The 20517-nt window shown below is 40.5% G+C and overlaps 2 protein-coding genes across 6 annotated transcripts in view; one reads left to right on the top strand and one right to left on the bottom strand.

The window, feature by feature from the left end:
- The first annotated feature begins 180 nt into the window (after nt 1-180).
- Nucleotides 181-10293, top strand: LOC110509864 (WD repeat-containing protein 5). The gene is made up of 14 exons (XM_021591028.2): nt 181-448; nt 1162-1249; nt 3469-3577; nt 4021-4094; nt 4227-4316; nt 5510-5599; nt 5745-5828; nt 5985-6040; nt 6289-6335; nt 6440-6515; nt 6787-6820; nt 8022-8096; nt 8218-8305; nt 8461-10293. The coding sequence occupies exons 2-14, from the start codon at nt 1178-1180 to the stop codon at nt 8559-8561; spliced, it is 996 nt and encodes a 331-aa protein (XP_021446703.1). The 5' UTR covers nt 181-448; nt 1162-1177; the 3' UTR covers nt 8562-10293.
- Nucleotides 10294-10417: 124 nt separating this feature from the next.
- Nucleotides 10418-20517, bottom strand: part of LOC110509348 (retinoic acid receptor RXR-alpha-A) — a 161348-nt gene continuing 151248 nt past the window's right edge. For all 5 annotated transcript variants that reach the window (XM_036967460.1, XM_036967458.1, XM_036967462.1 and 2 more), the window contains exon 11: nt 10418-14059. In XM_036967460.1, coding sequence (XP_036823355.1) covers nt 13912-14059 — 148 coding nt within the window. In that variant the 3' untranslated portion in view covers nt 10418-13911. The remainder of the gene's footprint in view (nt 14060-20517) is intronic.

Genomic DNA, 20517 nt, shown 5'->3' with positions numbered 1-20517 from the left:
GTACACTCATAACAACATAAGCATTACGAAACTTCTATTCGATCAAATAAACCTCACGTAGAAAATAAGTCATACATGTTTTGTTGACCAAATGTGACACTCACTGACCTCCAAACAAAAATTCCTTGCTTGGTGGGCGAAACAACGAAAAAACGTCACCTGCTGGAGGGAGACAGGTTTTCCGCCGAGTTGAGCTCTTCCCTCCCTCTCTGACTGTGCGCTCTTGAAGAATCACACATGCGCAATGGGCGTCTTCACTACCACATTCCTCGCTTGAGCTCTGGCAAAACTAAAACGAACTGGCCCTTGATTTATTTTCCCTTGCTCAATTAGGGAGAAAATATATTCAACCGTATTTATAGGCTAAATATATTCGTGCAGTTGATCAGATTTGTGCCTAAATGAAAATAGTTGGCCGAGCAATTACAGTTTAACATCGGGCCTTACCGTGAGTATCCCTGATTGTTTTGTTTGAATGGAGTAGCTAACGTTAGCTAGCAGAGTTTATATTGCATATGCAAAAACGCACATTTACTAGCTAGGCAAATTAACTAGTTTATCTTTCGAAGGGTAGGATTCATACAATACCTGGATTAAAACCATTATCACCAACAAGACATACATACGAGTGTTCGCAAACAACATTAGCTAGCTAGAAAGACAGGCCCTGCGTCTGTCCATAGTGGAGCTATTGAACGTTAGCTTCCACAACTGCGGTTAATGTTAGGCTAGCTTGCTAACTCATGGTCATTTGTTTACTTGCAATGGCAGTTAGCTAGCTAGCTTGCTAGCATAGAACTAGCTTATTTCACAATGCAAGCTAGCTAACTACTTAGCTAAGCTACACGGTGCCAGCCATGACTGGGTAGGAAGCTAGCTAGTTTATGTGGTGGTAATTTACATTACTAACATAACTGTACCTAGGTTTCAATATCATATCCAATATTGTAATCTTCATCTACAGGCTAACGTTAACCTAGCTGTCAGGGTAGCAACTTACATTGGTCTTGTGTTTAACCTATACAATTTCCTATCGCTGCATTTCACTTGACATTATCTTCATCTTAACATAATATATTAACATTGCTTTCTAATTGCATTCCTCATTTGTAGACTGGTTGTCCAGCGTGCTTTCACTAACTGATCCCCCTGCCCCCTCAGCTCCATCACTATCGCCATGGCAACAGAGGAGAAGAAACCAGAAACGGAGGCCACTAAAACATCATCTGCATCTGCCAGCCAGAGCAAGGTATGGGTTCAAGCTAGACCTAATACGACTGATGTTTCTATGGGTCCAAGCAGCGAAGCCTGGTGAAAATCTTGTATTTGGGGTTGATTATTCTTCTTTTCCCCCTGTCAATTTTGTGATAAAAAGCTAATTCCCTTGAGATGGTAAGGCCTAGGAGGTTACAACCTTGCATGATGGTTAAGGTCCAAGGGCCACACCCTCTCATTCAATGCCATGCCAGCTGATCCTTCTCTAAGCCCACCCCCTTGGTTACTGTTGCAACCTCAGACATTATCCCTGGAAGCCCAATTCCCCATTTAACCATTGGTGAGATCTCCTCACAATGATCTCAAACTGTGTTTCTAATACACAATGAAATTCAACACAGATGACCCCTTGCTAATCAGTAAACTCTTGGGTGTGTTGTGGTGGACTGTCATTACAATTGCTTCACAGGAACCTGGTAAAATCATGTTTTAGTGTAGCTAGTCTCTGAATTCACTGTCAGCATGCAGTCAACCGCTTTTGGAGATAACTAACGTTTGTGCTCTCAAATCGTATCCTGATGTCTTCTAGTTGTATTCATAACATTGCTATATTAGCAAACATACATCTTTAGAAAACAAGTGATTAAGTGGCTAGCTAGCGTTAGCAACTTTTGGTGGTCAATGAGACAGAGAGCTAGCGAACCGGCTGATCTAACAAACAATGTAACAAAAGTTTTATTTCAGATTAGAAAAATACTCCCAACAGGCTCTGCATTTCAGGAATCACAGTAGCAAGTACTCTTGGTGCACTGTTAAATTATTTAGCCAATTAAACATAATTATTTTTAAAAACTCAATGTAGCCTTCACTGACTCATGCGATTTAAACATGAGCCTGTCCTAGGTGTTGGACTCAACAATAGTTGCTATCTATTGGAGCGCTGTGATTGGTTACCCAACATTATTGGGCGAGGCTTAGCGAAGAGTCAATTTGCCACATGGTGGAGCTATAACAAACGATTGAGAATGCAAACTTTGAAAGCTCAGATCCCTCACCTTGTTTGAAATAGACTTCTGAAATGCAGTACATTGGTCCCTCTCCTCACAAGGAACAAATTTGCCTCAATGGCCCATAAGGTCTGTCATGATGGATATTCCGCCATTTTGTGTTTGTATTTATTAGGGATTCTCTAATCGATCTGCACAAAAGTTGATACATTGCGTTTATGGTCCAAGGTCTCACCATATAGCCCCACAGTGGAGGTGTCATAATACCCATTAAATCTAGCGATCGAACAGGGAAATGGTTCCAATCGTTTTTCCACCATTCCTTTTTCCCATAGGGGAATTTAAAAACACTTAAAATAAGGACTGTTTCGTGTAGGCTTACCCTGGCATGTTGTTTTGATAACCATATATCTCTCTCGGACAAGGTGACTTTCATCAATATATTTGGCCCTGTTTACTCTGAATCGAAAATGCTAATTAAAATCAAAGTAGACATCATGCAAAACTAAAAATCCCTGCAAGCTCCTGCATGTCATCTCTAGCTGACACCTTTGCTAACAGGTATTGTCAATTTAAAACTATTCATTACTACATTTGGCTAACATATGATAGTTAATCCCAAGATTCTTACCTTTGCCTTGATTTGGCAGTCTCGTCCAGATCATGGCATTTATAGTTCTTTATGATATCCACATTAACAGCTAATTAGCATTTCATTTTTGGGGAGTAAACACAGGCGAATATATTGATAAAGTCACCTTGTCCGAGAGAGATTTACACAGTTATGAAAACGTCATGCCAGGGTAATCCTACACGAAACACAGCCCATATTTTAATTGTATATAAAATCTCCAATGGGGAAAAATTAATGGTGTTAAAACAATTGGAAGCATTTCGCTCTTTGACCGCTTGGTTTTATGGGTATTATGACTCATACAGTGGTACTCTATGCGGTGGGGCCAAAGCTTGAACCCTGGCATTGCTGCTTGCAACTATATTTTACATTGGAGATGTACAGATAGGCTACTACCCCATTGGTTCGTTGTGGCCTGTGTTGATTAACAGCCTGTCACTTGATACTTGAAAATATATAATAGCCAAATATATATGTTGTCCTGTGTCTCTGCTATTTTCATTGTGTCAAATCCTTTTTTTAATGAAAAATTGCCTTAAATGCATCTACAGATATTAACGGAATTGCTTTCCGGTTCCAATGTGGTTTTGTTTGTTTTCTTCCCCTATTTAGTCAGCACCAGTCAAGCCTAACTACACCCTGAAATTCACATTAGCCGGCCACACAAAAGCAGTTTCGTCTGTCAAGTTCAGTCCCAGTGGAGAGTGGCTTGCCAGTTCATGTAAGTTTATGATGAGTGCTTTAGGTGGTCTTACAACGGTAGGTCTACTGAATATTACTATTAGGCCGATAGGTGCATGCACAAGTTGTTACAATAAAATGTCATTAAAGATGCGATCCATAGCAGTGAAACTGCCACGTCCGTTTGCAATATTAAAACAAAGACGTTACGTCAAGCACCGAACATCATTGCACATTATTGCAAGCGTGACAGAACAGTAGAGAATGTACTACGATGCATTTTTTACTACCAGGCTGTATTCACATTTACTCAAAACAATAACAAATTTGCCTGGGGCAGCCAGTGGTGCTATTCTCCAGTCGCAGATCTCTGCTTTAAATACAATGTTTTTTCAATGTAAATTATCTGATAATCTTGCATGATAACACTATATTTCAGTTGAAAAGGCTAAAGTACCCTGCCTTGAAATATATGTTTTACAGCTGCTGACAAACTGATCAAAATTTGGGGAGCTTACGATGGAAAGTTTGAGAAAACAATATCGGGACACAAACTTGTGAGTTCAAGTTTCCATTATACTATTTGTAGTGATTATGTACAGTGCCTTGAAAGTATTCTCAATTTTTTTCACTGCTGTGAGTGCTTTTAGTGTGACTAACCAAGTTGATCTTTCACTTCTCATCTGCAGGGTATCTCGGATGTCGCCTGGTCCTCAGATTCCAACCTACTTGTTTCAGCATCTGATGACAAGACTCTAAAGATCTGGGACGTCAGCTCGGTAAGAGAGGCAGGACGAGTAGTTTTTTTCTCAGAAATATAGTACTAGAAGTATATCACTTTATTGTCCCACAATTGAAAATTGGTTTGCGGCAGTTTAACACTGGAAGCGCAGAGAGCGTTATTTTGGTGTCGTATTTATTTACATTTTGTAATATCTCTTTCTAAAGTAATCTCTACCCGGAATGGAGCTTACCAAAAAGCCGGTCAGACGTTTTCCATTTATATTACCTACTGGAAAGAGCATATTCTAAGGCAGGGGTCTCCAACCTTTTCTAGCATGGGAGCTCCTTTTACACTTTGAAACATGTTGCAAGCTGCTCTATTGTTTTCCTGGCTCTCAAATAGACACGTTTTCTGTATCATTTAAAAAAATGTTTTTCACTCTGAATTACAATTACTTATATAGAAACAATAGAAATGGGATGTTCTGAGTCCATATCGATGCTTAAATCACATCAGAAGACCGTTTTTGATGTCTGAAAAAAAAAGAGAAAATTAAGTGTGAGAGGATTGTGCTGGTCAAGTGATGTTTTTGCTGCTGCATATGTCATGACAGACCAAAAGCCCATCAGATTGATAAAAATGATATAATTATTCCAGGTAAGCCTACTTTTCTGTTAACATTTAATAGAGAAGGTTTTGGAGAAAGTCTTTGACTACCCAGAAGACAGTTATCATTATCGCTTACTGCTACATAAAGTAAATGATAAACAGCAATATTGATGGAAATGAATTGGCAGGTATTAAAGGCACTGTATATGAAATCCATTTATTAGAATGTTAGATTGTTGATGTAAAATGATGGGTCATTAGCTCAGAACGGGATGGTTCGAGGCCTGGCTTAATTATTTAAAAATATGTATATATATACAGTGGGGAGAACAAGTATTTGATACACTGCCGATTTTGCAGGTTTTCCTACTTACAAAGCATGTAGATGTCAGATGAACTCATGGATACCATTTGTATGTCTCTGCGTCCAGTATGAGGGAAGTTAGCGGTGGTTTCGCGAGTTAGAATGACTGGAAGTCTCTCCCAGAACAGCTAGCATGTCATTGCTCTAACAGCTTCCTCTGCAAATGCATCATAATCGCTGATTCGGGGCCCTCTATGCCGTGGATGCTCGATCGACCATAATGAGCTCAAACTGTGAACATGTTTAATTTAAACCCAATCCCTTCCTTATTGCAGGGTAAATGCTTGAAGACGTTGAAAGGCCACAGCAACTATGTCTTCTGCTGCAACTTCAACCCCCAGTCTAATCTCATCGTGTCTGGATCGGTGAGTCCTACCTACTAATACACTAATGCAGAATTCCTATTGTATATGTTTACATAGAAAATGTAATTGCTAACCCTGATTTCCATCAAGGAGTTATGAATATTTGTTGCATAGTTGTGTGCTAACATGAATGGTTCTCTTCTAGTTTGACGAGAGCGTGCGGATATGGGATGTAAAAACTGGAAAATGCTTGAAGACCTTGCCGGCCCACTCCGACCCCGTCTCTGCTGTAAGTACTGCACCCATCTGTGCATGGGGACACCTTATATGAATCTTATAAACATTCAACTTCATATAATAGTTTTTCTGCTTATGAGCATGTAGTAGTTGATTATCACACCCTCTGGTAAGTGTGAATAGATCTCTGATCTATATTGCTGTACAGGTCCATTTCAACAGAGATGGCTCACTGATTGTGTCCAGCAGCTACGATGGCCTCTGGTGAGGGAAATGAACACTTTTTCTCCTGTTTTGTTGAATGTACTTGGCAAAGATATTGACTCACAAATGCCTGTAAGAGTAACTTGATGACCTGAGAGAACATCTGAGTTTATATGATGGCCAATGTAACATAAATATGAGGAATGTTATGAGGAGTATTATTTGAATGTATTAAATCATTATATCATTTGTGATATTGGTGGAGAAATGTATGAAACTGAAAATGTTTATCTCTTGTCTGTCCATAGCCGGATCTGGGACACCGCATCAGGACAGTGTCTGAAAACACTAATTGGTAAGCTTCACCAGACAGAATTGTCTCATCTGTGTCATATAGGAAATATCACATTTTGTAGTATTTTTCTGGGAGTAAATTCTTAATTTTTCTGTCTTGTGCAGATGATGACAACCCCCCCGTGTCATTTGTGAAGTTCTCACCAAACGGCAAATACATTCTGGCTGCCACATTGGACAAGTGAGTATTAGACTGTAGAGCACTGTCACTTTCCCTCAAATGTAGTAGGCTGTGACATGTCCAGTACCACAGTCTTGTCAGGCAGTATTGCACCAGTAGGGGGACCTATTACACTGTCCAGTACCACTAGACCAAGGAATTTAATTTCAATGGGAAGGAACGCTCAAGCAAATCTATAAAGAAAGGCTTCTTCATCACTCATAGATGCAAATTAATTATTCACTATTGTTTATTTTGGGATTCTGTCTTCTAACAGTGGTTTGTTTTTCAGCACCCTGAAGCTTTGGGACTACAGCAAAGGAAAGGTAAGATACACTACATGGACAAAAGTATTGTCGAACTTCTCATCCCAAAATCATTGTCATTAATATGGAGTTGCCCCTCCCCCCTTTGCTGATATAACAGCCTCCACTCTTCTGGAAGTCTTTCTACTAGATGTTGGTACATTGCTGCGTGAACTTGCTTCCATTTAGCTACGGGCATTAGTGAGGTCGGGCACTGATGTTGGGCGTCGAGGCCTGGCTCGCAGTCGAGGTTCAAATTCATCCCAATGTTGTTCGATGGAGTTGAGGTCTCTGTGCAGGCCAGTCAAGTTCCTCTGGACCTTGCATTGTGCATGGAGGCATTGTCATGCTGAAACAGGAAAGGCCCTTCTCCAAACTGTTGCCACCTAGTTGGAAGAACAGAATTGTCTAGAATGTCATTGCTGTAGCGTTAAGATTTTCCTTCACTGGAACTAAGGGGCCTTGCCCAAACCATGAAAAAGAGCCCCAGACCATTATCTCTTCCACCAAACTTTACAGTTGGGTCTGCGTTGGGGCAGGTAGCGTTCTTCTGGCATCCGTCAAACCCAAATTTGTCCGTCGGACTGACAGATGGTGACGCATGATTCATCACTCCAGAGAACGCGTTTCCAGAGTCCAATGGCGGCGAGCTTTACACCACTCCAGCCGACGCTTGGCATTGCACATGATAATCTTAGGCTTGTGTGCGGCTGCTTGGCCATGGAAACCCATTTAATGAAGCTCCCGACGAACAGTTATTGTGCTGACATTGCTTCCAGAGGAAGTTTGGAACTCTGCAGTTTGAAACTCTGTAGTGAGTGTTGCAACCGAGGACAGACAATATTTACGCCCTTCAGCACTCGGCGGTCCTGTTCTGTGAGCTTGTCTGGCCTACCAGTTCGCGGCTGAGCTGCTGTTGCTCCTAGATGTTTCCACTTCACAATAACAGTACTTGCATTTGACCGGGGCAGCTCTAGCAGAGCAGAAATTTGCCGAACTGACTTGTTGAAAAGGTGCCAACCTATTACCTTTCAGCAACAGGTGTGGCCGAAATGGCTAAATCCACTCATTTGAAAAGTTGTCCACATCCTTTTGTGTATATATAGTGTATGTCAGATGTCTCACTCTTGTTGCAATTTGATCCAAACATAGGAATACTCTTGATTGAAATGTTTCAATTCTCTACATGTTCTTTTCAATAAGTTTTCCACTCTCATTCCAGTGCTTGAAAACATACACCGGCCACAAAAACGAGAAGTACTGCATATTTGCTAATTTCTCTGTCACAGGTGGAAAGGTAAACCCATCCCCTCTTGCATGCATGTTTAGAAATAGATTTTCAAGAAGATGACTTGTATGCTTTTACCCATAGCTTCTTCTGAAGTGTCCTTCTCTTCCTTATGCTCTGCATCCCACAGTGGATTGTCTCTGGCTCTGAGGACAACATGGTGTACATCTGGAACCTGCAGACCAAGGAGATCGTACAGAAACTACAGGGTCATACAGGTAGAGGAGAGTCATGGCAAGAGCTTGATGAAATGGATTACTTTTACTTTGTGGTGAAATACATGGTGGCAATCTCACTGTTTGAACACACTGTTGCTCACAATATCATTGTTTAATTCTGCTTTTCTCTTTCCCCTCCCATCCTCTGTGTCTAGATGTGGTGATTTCTACTGCCTGCCACCCCACAGAGAACATCATAGCGTCTGCTGCGCTAGAAAACGACAAAACTATCAAACTGTGGAGAAGCGACTGCTAAGCCTCTGCATCCTGGGTATGCTTATTTTATTTTCATTTTTTTTAAAACTTTTCATTTGAGGAAAAGAGGACTTTCTGCTGAGAAACCTGGGCCCGAATGCATTGAGGACTGAGCCTCAACTGGAAGAACAAAATGAATGCAAGTTTAGAACATCACCACCTTCCCTTCCTCCAGAACCAGAGCAAACCCCAACCAAACCACCACAACACTCTACTTGGTCTTGCTTGTGCCCTTACATGCTCTACCATCTCTGCCTTACTGTTACTGTGAGCTGGATGTTTGTGTTTCAATTGAAATACGAGAATCAACTTTTGTCCTTCATGAGGGAAGTAGTCATATGGTTTCTCATGATTTAATCTCTGTAGGTGTCTTAGTATTGATACACGTTTTGATCTTATATTTTACCTATCAAGCCAGATTGCATTGGCCTCAAGTAAGTACTCCTATCCCCCATGTCAGGTTTTTTCCCTTCAGAGTAATGCACTGTTTCACTGGTGTCTGAAATCTCACTTTGACCAACTAAGTCTCATTAGAATATAGTAGATTAGTAGCCAGGACCCAGATTGGTTTGTGCTGTCTTGCCAAACATGGAGTTGACATGATAGCACAGATGGCTCTAAAACCAGGCTGAAAGATAAGTGGTAACTGTCATATTTCCAATATTGGTAATTAAACGGTCAGTACCAAGAGGCTTTGAAACAAAAAGTCTCATGCATGGCAGCACCTGAGATTGGTTTTATGTTCTATTTATTATAAAGGAATCTGTTCAAAGCTCGAAAGGTGTTGAAGAGGGTTAAAAGGTTTTCTGTCCTCATCAGGGGGATTTCCATAACCATTTTGGGAGTTTTCCTCCAGAGGCATATAATCTATTTCAAGGAGTTAGTGTTGACAGCATTTTCCTCAACCACTTCTCTCTCTACAAGTCACTCAACTGACAGTTTCTCTAGTTTGATATCGACACTATGCTCTGAAACAGCAAGCACTGCCTTGTTTTGAACTCACTTCTCCATTTTACAAGATGTATTCTGATTCTGTACATTAGTGTTGGAGCTCAACTGATGCTTTTTAGAATTCTCATTGGATGTAAATGGGACCGTGACAAGTCAGTGAGATGGTTGGTGGGTTGTGAAGTATATCGACAAGAGCCTACATTGAAGGTGCACTTACCTGTACTGCCAGTGCATTTACTGGTTTCAAGTCAATCCTGCTATACTCAAGAAGGTTATAATTCAAAGTAATGTTTGTGAAGAAAGAAATGAAAGCTAAAGAGGCTGTTTTTCATTTGAATTATTATTTTAGAATATTTAATTTGGAGATGCTTCCAGTCCATTGTCGTTCAGTTGGTACTAACTCCGTGTCTGGCTAACATTACATTTAACACAACTTGGTGGTGATTTCATAGCAGTGACCAAATACCTGTTTATTTTGTGCTCTCCATTCTGTACATACTGTATTACTACAACATATGTATTGTTTGTTAGACAATACTTTAGCTGTCTTTCTGTATCGTTCTCTTTATCTTTGTCTTAACAGCTAGTAGTTCATTCCCCAAATGCTCATTTTTCCTGCTCTCTCCTGTTTTCTGGATTATCTTATCACTGCAGTGGTATCAAGGGCTGCATGAAATTCTGTATATGCGTTTAGTCAATCTGGATTTTGTGAATATGTATTTGCATTTGACAGCTATAACTTGTGACTTAATAAAGAGCATTTTTTTAAAAGATGTACAAAATGTGGTTGTCCGTGGCACTTTCTCAACAAAGTCCCTGTAACCTTTTGACTGAGGACAGTAAATGTAATATCCTATTAGGAGAGAGTACAACACAACAGCACAAAGACGAGGAGCATCAAGAAAGTTTAATTTGAGATTTGTTTTATTTTTTTCTTTCCATGAAAGAACATCCGATAACAACCCACAAAGAACAGATGCCGTTTTCCATCTCCCTAAAAATAAACAATCTAAAAGAGGACAATCCCATCTTGTAACGATAGGCCAAAAAAGCCACAAAGTATAGATGACAGTTATCAGGGTGTCATTGCCAACCGCTCCTCACCCTGACCATACATGGTCAGATTTTTTTCCCCTGCCCATTTCAAATCAACATTAACTCAAAACAATGTATACAACAGCCCACACGAGGAAAAGGGAGGGGGGGAACAGAGTACATAAGCAAGGGATGAAATTAAGTTTGTACAAAAATATATATTTTTTGTGTTTTTTTCCCCATTACTTTTTACTGTTTATGGAACAAAGAAAGCAGTGATCTTGTCATGAGGTCTGCATCTCCTGATAACATTGTTGAATGTACACGTAGCTTAGCAACAATCCATTTGGGCTTTTTGTGTATTTTGAGTGTATTAACCTGTTTTTTTGCTGTGTTTTCAGGTCCCATATATAACTGCTGTTAGCTGGCAAGGGACCTTCTCTTAGGGCTTTGAGCTGCTGGTATTCTGCTGGTTGACTTTTAGAGAATCAAGGTAGAACTCAGATGACATTTTTTTACACCAAAAAACTACTGCGTATAACACCATGGAATCTGTCCTGGCTCAGAATAGTTTCAACTGAAATAGTTGTCTCCCTCTTGCTAAAATTGACTGGACAAATGTACGGAAGGGATTTATATATATTTATAAATATATACACATATACATATAGACAAAATAGAGCTTTATGGTTTATAAAGCATTTTTCTAAGCTATTTATTCTACCTAAGGAGGGAGTGAGCTTGCACATCTGAGTATGGCTTTTACATACACTATATATATATATACCTGGGTCTTAAATCACATGAACCCAATCAAGCTCAGAAAAGGAGACATCATACGCAAGAGAGGAGATTAGGTGTACATTTAAAAAAGTTGGATAATCATCAAAATGTGGTTATTTTTCTGAACTTTTATTTGGGGTGCCAGTCTGATTTGACCTCATGTTCCAGAGAACTACCTATACTAGTGCTTTAAGTTGGAATCATTTGAACAATGAGCCAATTCATTTTCAGTAGTTTTTTCCTGACTGACAATTACCATTTAGACCAGATAAAAATACTGTTTAGACATAATTGGCCTGAACATGGCAGTAATTTCTCTGTTTCCTGAATTGTTTGAAATAAGACCTAATGAAAATTCATCCACCTCACTAAAATACATGAACTAGATTTGGACTAAGGACTTGTCAATCAATCCTGCTGTGGTTATTGCTACTTATTCAATTGAGGTTTTGTCTGACCAAAGAGGAAAATTTATATTGATAATGTCATGAAAAAGTGCCTTTTCTGATTAAATACTTGTACAAAATTCAAGTAATGTAGCAGTTGTGCATCTCTTCCACTAGGGGGAAGTCACAGCTCTCCTACAGCCACCAAGTTCCCTATTCTCGCTGGTCAACCCCTCTGTTTAAGTCTCTCTAGCTCTCTCTAGTCTGCTATCATGTGGGGCTGATGAACTTGGTCCTGGAGCTCTGCTAGAGTTTATGGTTAATCTAAAGCAGTCTGCTGTCCTTCGGAAAAGGGTTTAACCACCCCTTTATAATAACAACGAAACCGCACTATCTCTGGACAATCTTTGGAGAAATGCTTGATGCATAGTTATGCAGCAGCTGCAGCATAGAAAGAACAAAATGCGCAATATGGGCATATAGCAGATTTATACATAATGTTACATATTTAACATTTCAGTTTGACTTAAGTGAAACTGGGTTGTCCAGAGAAGTGCAGGGTGTGGATTCCTCTGAGGGTGATGGGAGGCTGGGCAGTGGAGCAGGCAAGGGTCTCTGTTTCTTCACCAGGCCTACATCCTCCTGTCAGAGTGGACGGTCTGGGCCAGAGTTTTCAATGGAGGAGCATGGGCTCCACAATCCAAATAAGAGAACATCTCACCATAAACATGACTGCATTGAAGCACTTCTCCCATGAACTGTTTGACATGGGGGGGTATGTAGAGAACAGAGAGTTTGATGGATGAAAACAGACAAATACCATCAATACTTTTGAAATATCCTGTACAGGTCAAAGGCCATTCTAAAGCTAGGTTACACTGTGAGGAACAGCATGCTTGGTTGCTGTGTGGAGGTTGATTATGGTGTGTTGTAATTCACAGAAGGAGCAGAAACAAATGGTCTCAGAGGTGGAGGGACACATGACATGACAAAGTCGTGGCATCACTTTAAAAAGTTCAGATCAGTTGACAGTATTTCCCTACAAACCATTTGTCCTGTTCTTCGTAATTTTGTTGTCACCTTAACGCAGACAGGAAAAAGGAACAATGCTTGTAGTAGAGCGACGGGAACTTTCATCCGTTTGCTTTCCTTCCTGTGCCAACCTTCCAGAGCACACAGCAATGCACATGTAGTATAGGGCTTATGTGAGGGTGAATCCAGATTCACACTGCCCCTAATGTCAGGACAGTACAACAGAATGAGTAGTGCCAGAGATAAGCTTTTTCAGGCCACATGAAGGTCACCCAGCTCTGGGCCTAAGAGGCCACACTGCAGGCTTTCACTCCAATCAGTCACTAAAGCTATCTGAGCCTCTGAAAACTGGACCGATGTAGCATCCCTCCTCTCATGTTCACACAGTGCTAATAGAATAAGGAGACATGGAGAAGCGGCTGAGTTTGGGTTGAGGGACCTGAGTGGAGCACTGTTCATCTGCATGGTCCCACCTCTTGAGTCCTTCTCTCCCAAAACACATACAGTACACCTCAAAACAGATCCAACCGGACCTGACCGGATTAAACTCGACAGCACCTGAACGAATTGGACCAGACAAGACCTTGCCTCGTTCCTCCCCCCTGCAAACGGACCAATCTCCCTTAAGTTAGTCCTGAAAGTGAGACGCTTCCGAACAGAGCCAGGGACAGCCCATGCAGTCCCGGCTCTCTTCAACAAGTCCAAAACACGATTCTCCCAACACCTACGCTGCTGATGAAACCGCCACAATTCAAAATACACCTGCAAACATACCTACCTTCAACACCTGATCTTCTTGGTTGTTGTTTCACATTACAAAACAATGGCTTAAAACACTTCCTTTCCCCTTGGTCCGTTTCATCTCCAGTCCATTGTTGTCTTTCAATTCATCTCATGAGTTCATATATATATATATATATATATATATATATATATATATATATATATATATATATATATATATATATATATATATATATATATATATACAGTGTATAAAACAGACCCATGGACATTGAACTTGTTTTTTGAAACACATCAAAGAGGGGGGACTTCTCTAGATCCAATGATGTCACATAATCTCTCGAGGGGGAGTGGTTTGCAGGACCACCCTCCGTAGAGGCGGAGGGGGCGAGGGGAACATGGGCGACGCCCCGCCTGCAGTTATGTCATTTGGTGGGGCGCCTCTAGCATCTCCATGAGGAAGGTGTCGATGGGCGTGTCCCCGATGAGCTTGAAAAAGAACAGGTGCTCCAGACACTTCAGACCAATGGAACGCAGGGCTGGTAACCGCAGCAACAGCTTGGCAAACCTAGCCCATCAAAGACACAATATAACTGTGATTAATGTGACAGAAAATAAGAGGTGGATGTAGACAAGATGTTGTCTCATATGCTGATGTACAGTGATTCATGAAAGGGATGCCCATGACAGAATTGAGACATCTGTCATATACTGTAGTCTACATATACAATACAGAAAGCAGACAGTGCACTTTCAGCCAAACACACTGACAGAGTGGTAGAAAAAGAGAAGAAAGAGATAGGTGGCACGTGAATTTGAAGTCTGGGGATGTGAATTTTCACCATAAAATGCACCTTCATAATAAAGCATTCCATGCATCATCGCATTTGCAGACTGATGTAAGAGCCTACTAACGTTATTCCTAAAGTGATGCGTAGACTGAATAGTCATCATTTAGGCTAATAATAGAAGTCAATCACTGTTTGCAAACAAGACCGTTCAATGCCTGGCTGAGTGTGTAGTGGCGTAGAGTAGGCTATATCAGATACATTTCTTCTCCTTACTATGCATGGGACAAATTGGGCCTTTTATAAACACATCTCATGCAATTCTACTACACTGTTATATGACTGGAGATATTAACAGAATCTTTTTAATCATTTAACTGCCTCTTCTTGAAAAACATGATTTCACCTAAAATTCATATTACTAACAACTCAAATAAGAACTTCCAATTGTTATTTTATTTTCCACTTGATGTTTCTTTTGGAAATAACAGCTCTACCAAGCGGTTGAGAGGAGAAAAGCAATACCATATTATATTACAAAACTTACTTTAAGTCTTCTGTAATGGCTTTTATTGGTAGGTAAGCATTGTTAAATGAGGACTGTTGTCAAATTTGAACAATTATGGTAATTTTGTATGTCCAAACATGAATATTCAATGACATTGAAATTAATGTGTTTTAAATTGGTGTATAGTGCAATATTACTATTATAGGCATTATTTTATAGGCAAACTTAAGTCTGAATATTGATTAATTGACCCAATGGGCCATGAAATGTGGCTTAACCAATTTATGTTGAGTTGTCAACAATTAATTTATATTTTTCACCAAAATAAGTATTTTTAATTAAAAGGTTATTGACCCTATTTTAAGTCAAACATATTTTTTTTCCTGACATATCAACTGCCTGGTTTGAGCAAATTATTTTCCAAATTATTGCTTTTGAGCATTTTTCCATTTGAGCTATTTATCTTCAGATTCCTACTCTTTAGGGACTTTACTAACAGTAATGGTGCAGAATGAATCCCTCACAAACTGAATTCCTGTCTTTAATCCCATATCTTTGGTGACTGATTTTGAGTTATTTTACAGTGGGCAAAGAGTGCCACAACACAGTACCACAACACAGTACCACAACTGCAGCAACCCAAAAGGATACACATTATGTTCATTATATTGCAGGAAGGCTGGAGAAATTGACCAATCAAATTCAAGTCAAGATAATTTTTTCATTTCCACTTCTAAATCCATTGTCAAAATATTCTCTACCAGTCAGCTGAGAATACGGTTAAAGGGTTAATACCACAAAAATTACAGTTGCCTGTTCTGCTGACATTGACAAACAGATCAATGAATAACAAAGTTGTCTGATCAATATAATAGGCCTGCGAGAAGGGGAGACACAAATAGCCTACAATATGACGTCCATCTAGCCCGGAGGAGGAAGTTATTGTCCAAAAACAAACTTTGAAGTGTCACTGATCCAACAATGATAAAGAGTGAATATTCACATTCACCGGATAGCCGATGCTCTCCGATGGTGCCAATAGCCTACTGTTCACTCAATTAAGTTTAGAATTTGGATATCTAAATGACAGATTAGAGTATTTTCAATGTCTGCTCTATACAGCAATAGCCATTTACTTTACAAACTATGTTTCCTGCGTTTGTATTTGGAAATATTGCGATATGCCTGGCTGGGCCTATATACTTTTCACAGACAGTCGCAATTCAACAATAACCTATTTGGCAGTGTTGTGTTCGAGACCACCTAAATAAAGCGAGACCGATTCAAGACCAAGACTGAAGCAAATTGAGTCAAGAAGAAGACAGCCGGGAGGGGGACAAGGGGTGTGACACCAAGTCAAGACCGAGACCAGAAAAATGCGAGTCCAATTCAAGACCACGATTGTTATTCCGTCAAATCACCACCATAATAAGAGTTTAAAATGTCCAGTATTTCTGTGTTCAGATTTCAGAACAACATGTGGATTCTTTAGACATTCAGAATAAATGCATGCTGAAGGAAAATAGAGCCACTCTACAAATTATTACTAACCCAACACAGTGGGGGAGCAATGGGCCTTCTATGCCTTCAGAGAAGGGCTAAGGATTTATAAAATAATGATTATAATAAAAAATAATTTTTCAATTATGTTCTGATTTATTCTTTAGTTTTTGTTGGAAAGGGTTAACACTGAAGAGGAAACAAAGATCCAATCATGATTTTTCTTTGCTGTCTCTGGGGAGATAAATCTAGCTAGCTAAGTCAGCCATTGGCTAGGGCATCAGAAGCTATATAAAGGCATCTGCCATTCAACTGTATTATGCAACATTCTGGAGTGACAGTGGAATCAACCAATCACATTTTGACTTAGTGAGTGGGATCGTTTTTTAGAAAAACGTATAGAAACTCTGCCTTCTTGAAGGCCAACAGGTCAATGAGCAATAGCGAGCAGTAGTTTTCCCACGGTCTAGCTAGCTAGCTTTTGTTGTCGGCTAGTTTGCAACAGCTGCAGCAGGCGTTATCAAAGAGGATGGTTGCTAATTTGTTAGCTTCTCCATTTAAAGAATTTTGTTTTAAACGATCATCACCGGGTGAATGGAATTGTGTTTTTTATTGCAGCGTGTTTGCTGTTGTTAGCCATCTCTTTGAAAATACCTTATGTGTGTGAAACTTTGTTGCATTTAGAATGGAAATGACAGCATTTTAGCAACAAGAAATGTTACAAAAAATCTGTTCATAAACACTCCCACAAAGAATATGGCACAATTATCTGACAAGCGACAACTTAGATATGGTCATTTTTACATTTTCATAAATTCTTAGATGTAACGAGTACGCTAGGAGTCGGGAAGCAAATACAGGGAGTGAATTTAATAAATAACAGAAAAAAACAAGACATAAGAATAGCGTACAGACATAAAACACATGAACAGAATCAATAACGCCTCAGGAAAGAACCAGAGGGAGTGACAGATATACAGTGCCTTGCGAAAGTATTCGGCCCCCTTGAACTTTGCAACCTTTTGCCACATTTCAGGCTTCAAACATAAAGATATAAAACTGTATTTTTTTGTGAAGAATCAACAACAAGTGGGACATAATCATGAAGTGGAACGACATTCATTGGATATTTCTAACTTTTTTAACAAATCAAAAACTGAAAAATTGGGCGTGCAAAATTATTCAGCCCCCTTAAGTTAATACTTTGTAGCGCCACCTTTTGCTGCGATTACAGCTGTAAGTCGCGTGGGGTATGTCTCTATCAGTTTTGCACATCGAGAGACTGAAATTTTATCCCATTCCTCCTTGCAAAACAGCTCGAGCTCAGTGAGGTTGGATGGAGAGCATTTGTGAACAGCAGTTTTCAGGTCTTTCCACAGATTCTCGATTGGATTCAGGTCTGGACTTTGACTTGGCCATTCTAACACCTGGATATGTTTATTTTTGAACCATTCCATTGTAGATTTTGCTTTATGTTTTGGATCATTGTCTTGTTGGAAGACAAATCTCCGTCCCAGTCTCAGGTCTTTTGCAGACTCCATCAGGTTTTCTTCCAGAATGGTCCTGTATTTGGCTCCATCCATCTTCCCATCAATTTTAACCATCTTCCCTGTCCCTGCTGAAGAAAAGCAGGCCCAAACCATGATGCTGCCACCACCATATTTGACAGTGGGGATGGTGTGTTCAGCTGTGTTGCTTTTACGCCAAACATAACGTTTTGCATTGTTGCCAAAAAGTTCAATTTTGGTTTCATCTGACCAGAGCACCTTCTTCCACATGTTTGGTGTGTCTCCCAGGTGGCTTGTGGCAAACTTTAAACAACACTTTTTATGGATATCTTTAAGAAATGGCTTTCTTGCCACTCTTCCAAAAAGGCCAGATTTGTGCAATATATGACTGATTGTTGTCCTATGGACAGAGTCTCCCACCTTAGCTGTAGATCTCTGCAGTTCATCCAGAGTGATCATGGGCCTCTTGGCTGCATCTCTGATCAGTCTTCTCCTTGTATGAGCTGAAAGTTTAGAGGGACGGCCAGGTCTTGGTAGATTTGAGGTGGTCTGATACTCCTTCCATTTCAATATTATCGCTTGCACAGTGCTCTTTGGGTTGTTTAAAGCTTGGGAAATATTTTTGTATCCAAATCCGGCTTTAAACTTCTTCACAACAGTATCTCGGACCTGCCTGGTGTGTTCCTTGTTCTTCATGATGCTCTTTGCGCTTTTAACGGACCTCTGAGACTATCACAGTGCAGGTGCATTTATACGGAGACTTGATTACACACAGGTGGATTGTATTTATCATCATTAGTCATTTAGGTCAACATTGGATCATTCAGAGATCCTCACTGAACTTCTGGAGAGAGTTTGCTGCACTGAAAGTAAAGGGGCTGAATAATTTTGCACGCCCAATTTTTCAGTTTTTGATTTGTTAAAAAAGTTTGAAATATCCAATAAATGTCGTTCCACTTCATGATTGTGTCCCACTTGTTGTTGATTCTTCACAAAAAAATACAGTTTTATATCTTTATGTTTGAAGCCTGAAATGTGGCAAAAGGTCGCAAAGTTCAAGGGGGCCGAATACTTTCGCAAGGCACTGTAGGGGAGGTAATCAGGAAGGTGATGGAGTCCAGGTGAGTCTTATGAGGCGCAGGTGCATGTAACGATGGTGACATGTGCATAATAATGAGAAAACTGGTGACAACGAGTGCCAGAGAGGGGGAGCGGGAGTAAACGTGACATTGGAATGTTTGAGAATTATTTATACTAGGGCAATTGTCAAAATTCTATAGCAATAGACACTGCAGTAAATAAAAGTGAATAAAAACATCTGTCTTGGGCCCTCCCGAGTGGCGTAGTGGTCTGAGGCACTAGAGATCCTAGTTCGAGTCCAGACTCTGTCGCAGCCGGTCGCGACCGGGAGACCCATGGGGTGGTGCGCAATTGGCCCAGCATCGTCTGGGTTAGGGGAGGGTTTGGCCGGCAGGGATGTTCTTGTCCCATAGCGCTCTAGCGACTCCTGTGGCGGGCCTTGTGCAATGTATGCTGACACGGTTGCCAGGTGTATGGTGTTTCCTCTGACACATTGGTGCGGCTGGCTTCCGGGTTAAGCAGGCACTGTCAGGAAGCAGCTTGGCTGTATTGCGTTTTGGAGGACGCACGGCTCTCGACCTTCGCCTCTCCCGAGTCCGTACGGAAGTTGCAGCGATAGGACAAGACTGGAACTACCAATTGGGGACAAAACTTCTTTTTTTGTAACCTTTTGTCTTGTACAGGACTGGAGTCTATACAAACCGGTGCGCTATAGCCAACCAGAGCTACAATAGACCTTTATAAAAACAAGCCATTTGCCACACGGGCCTGCCATCATTCACTTTGAACTGGACTGAGTGTTTACAGGCATTAGATGAACCTTCTCAAACTTTTTCAGCTATTTGGCTGTCAAAATTGCACTGAAAACGATGGGGAATTGTGTCCTCCTCGTCCTTCTGCAGTGCGCCTGCCAATGCATGCTTGTCCCAACCAAGCACCCAAGCTAACTGGATAAAGTAGGCTAGCTTGCCAGCTCGCTACGTCCAGACACAAATGAGAGAACACCTCACTCTGACCATTTTACTTGCCGTAGCAGAGCTGGTTAGGCTGTTCTTAACTAACTATTACTTTTTCTTTTGCCAACGTTTACTGACACCAGTAATATTCAGCAGGTGTTACTCGTTCGTAAATTCATCAGTTGTTCTGCGCTCTGGCACACGTAGAAAGTTAAATGTATGAGAGTCCTCTGAAATCGGAGTAGATAGCCAGAGTGCATTTGCGAACACAAGAGATATGCTAACTGTATAATAGTCGTTTAAGTTATTGCTAGCTAACCTGCATCTCTAGCTGTGTAGCCACCAAAAAACGATATGAGGGGAAAAGTCAGTCACTCACCCTTCAATGGCATGACATGACATCCTCCTAGCAGCTAGCCAGCTAACATTAGGTTCAGTGTTTTTAACTTTCTACATAAATATATAAATATAGACTAGCCTATTAGCCACGTTATGGCTGACTTGTGATCATTGCTCTTGCTAGTTTGATTGTATTGACATTCCCAGCCTTAGTTACATTCGTCCGTATTTGTCCAGAATATTGAGTAATTGAAACTGAAACAGTGATTCCCAAATGGAGGCAGCAAACAATGTACCAGGCCAGCTATGATTTACAACCTGATAGGAATATTTATTGGACTACCAAG

Source organism: Oncorhynchus mykiss, chromosome Y, assembly GCF_013265735.2.
Source record: "Oncorhynchus mykiss isolate Arlee chromosome Y, USDA_OmykA_1.1, whole genome shotgun sequence".
In the NCBI taxonomy this organism is placed as follows: Eukaryota; Metazoa; Chordata; class Actinopteri; order Salmoniformes; family Salmonidae; genus Oncorhynchus; species Oncorhynchus mykiss.
This window is presented reverse-complemented; position numbering and strand designations above follow the sequence as displayed.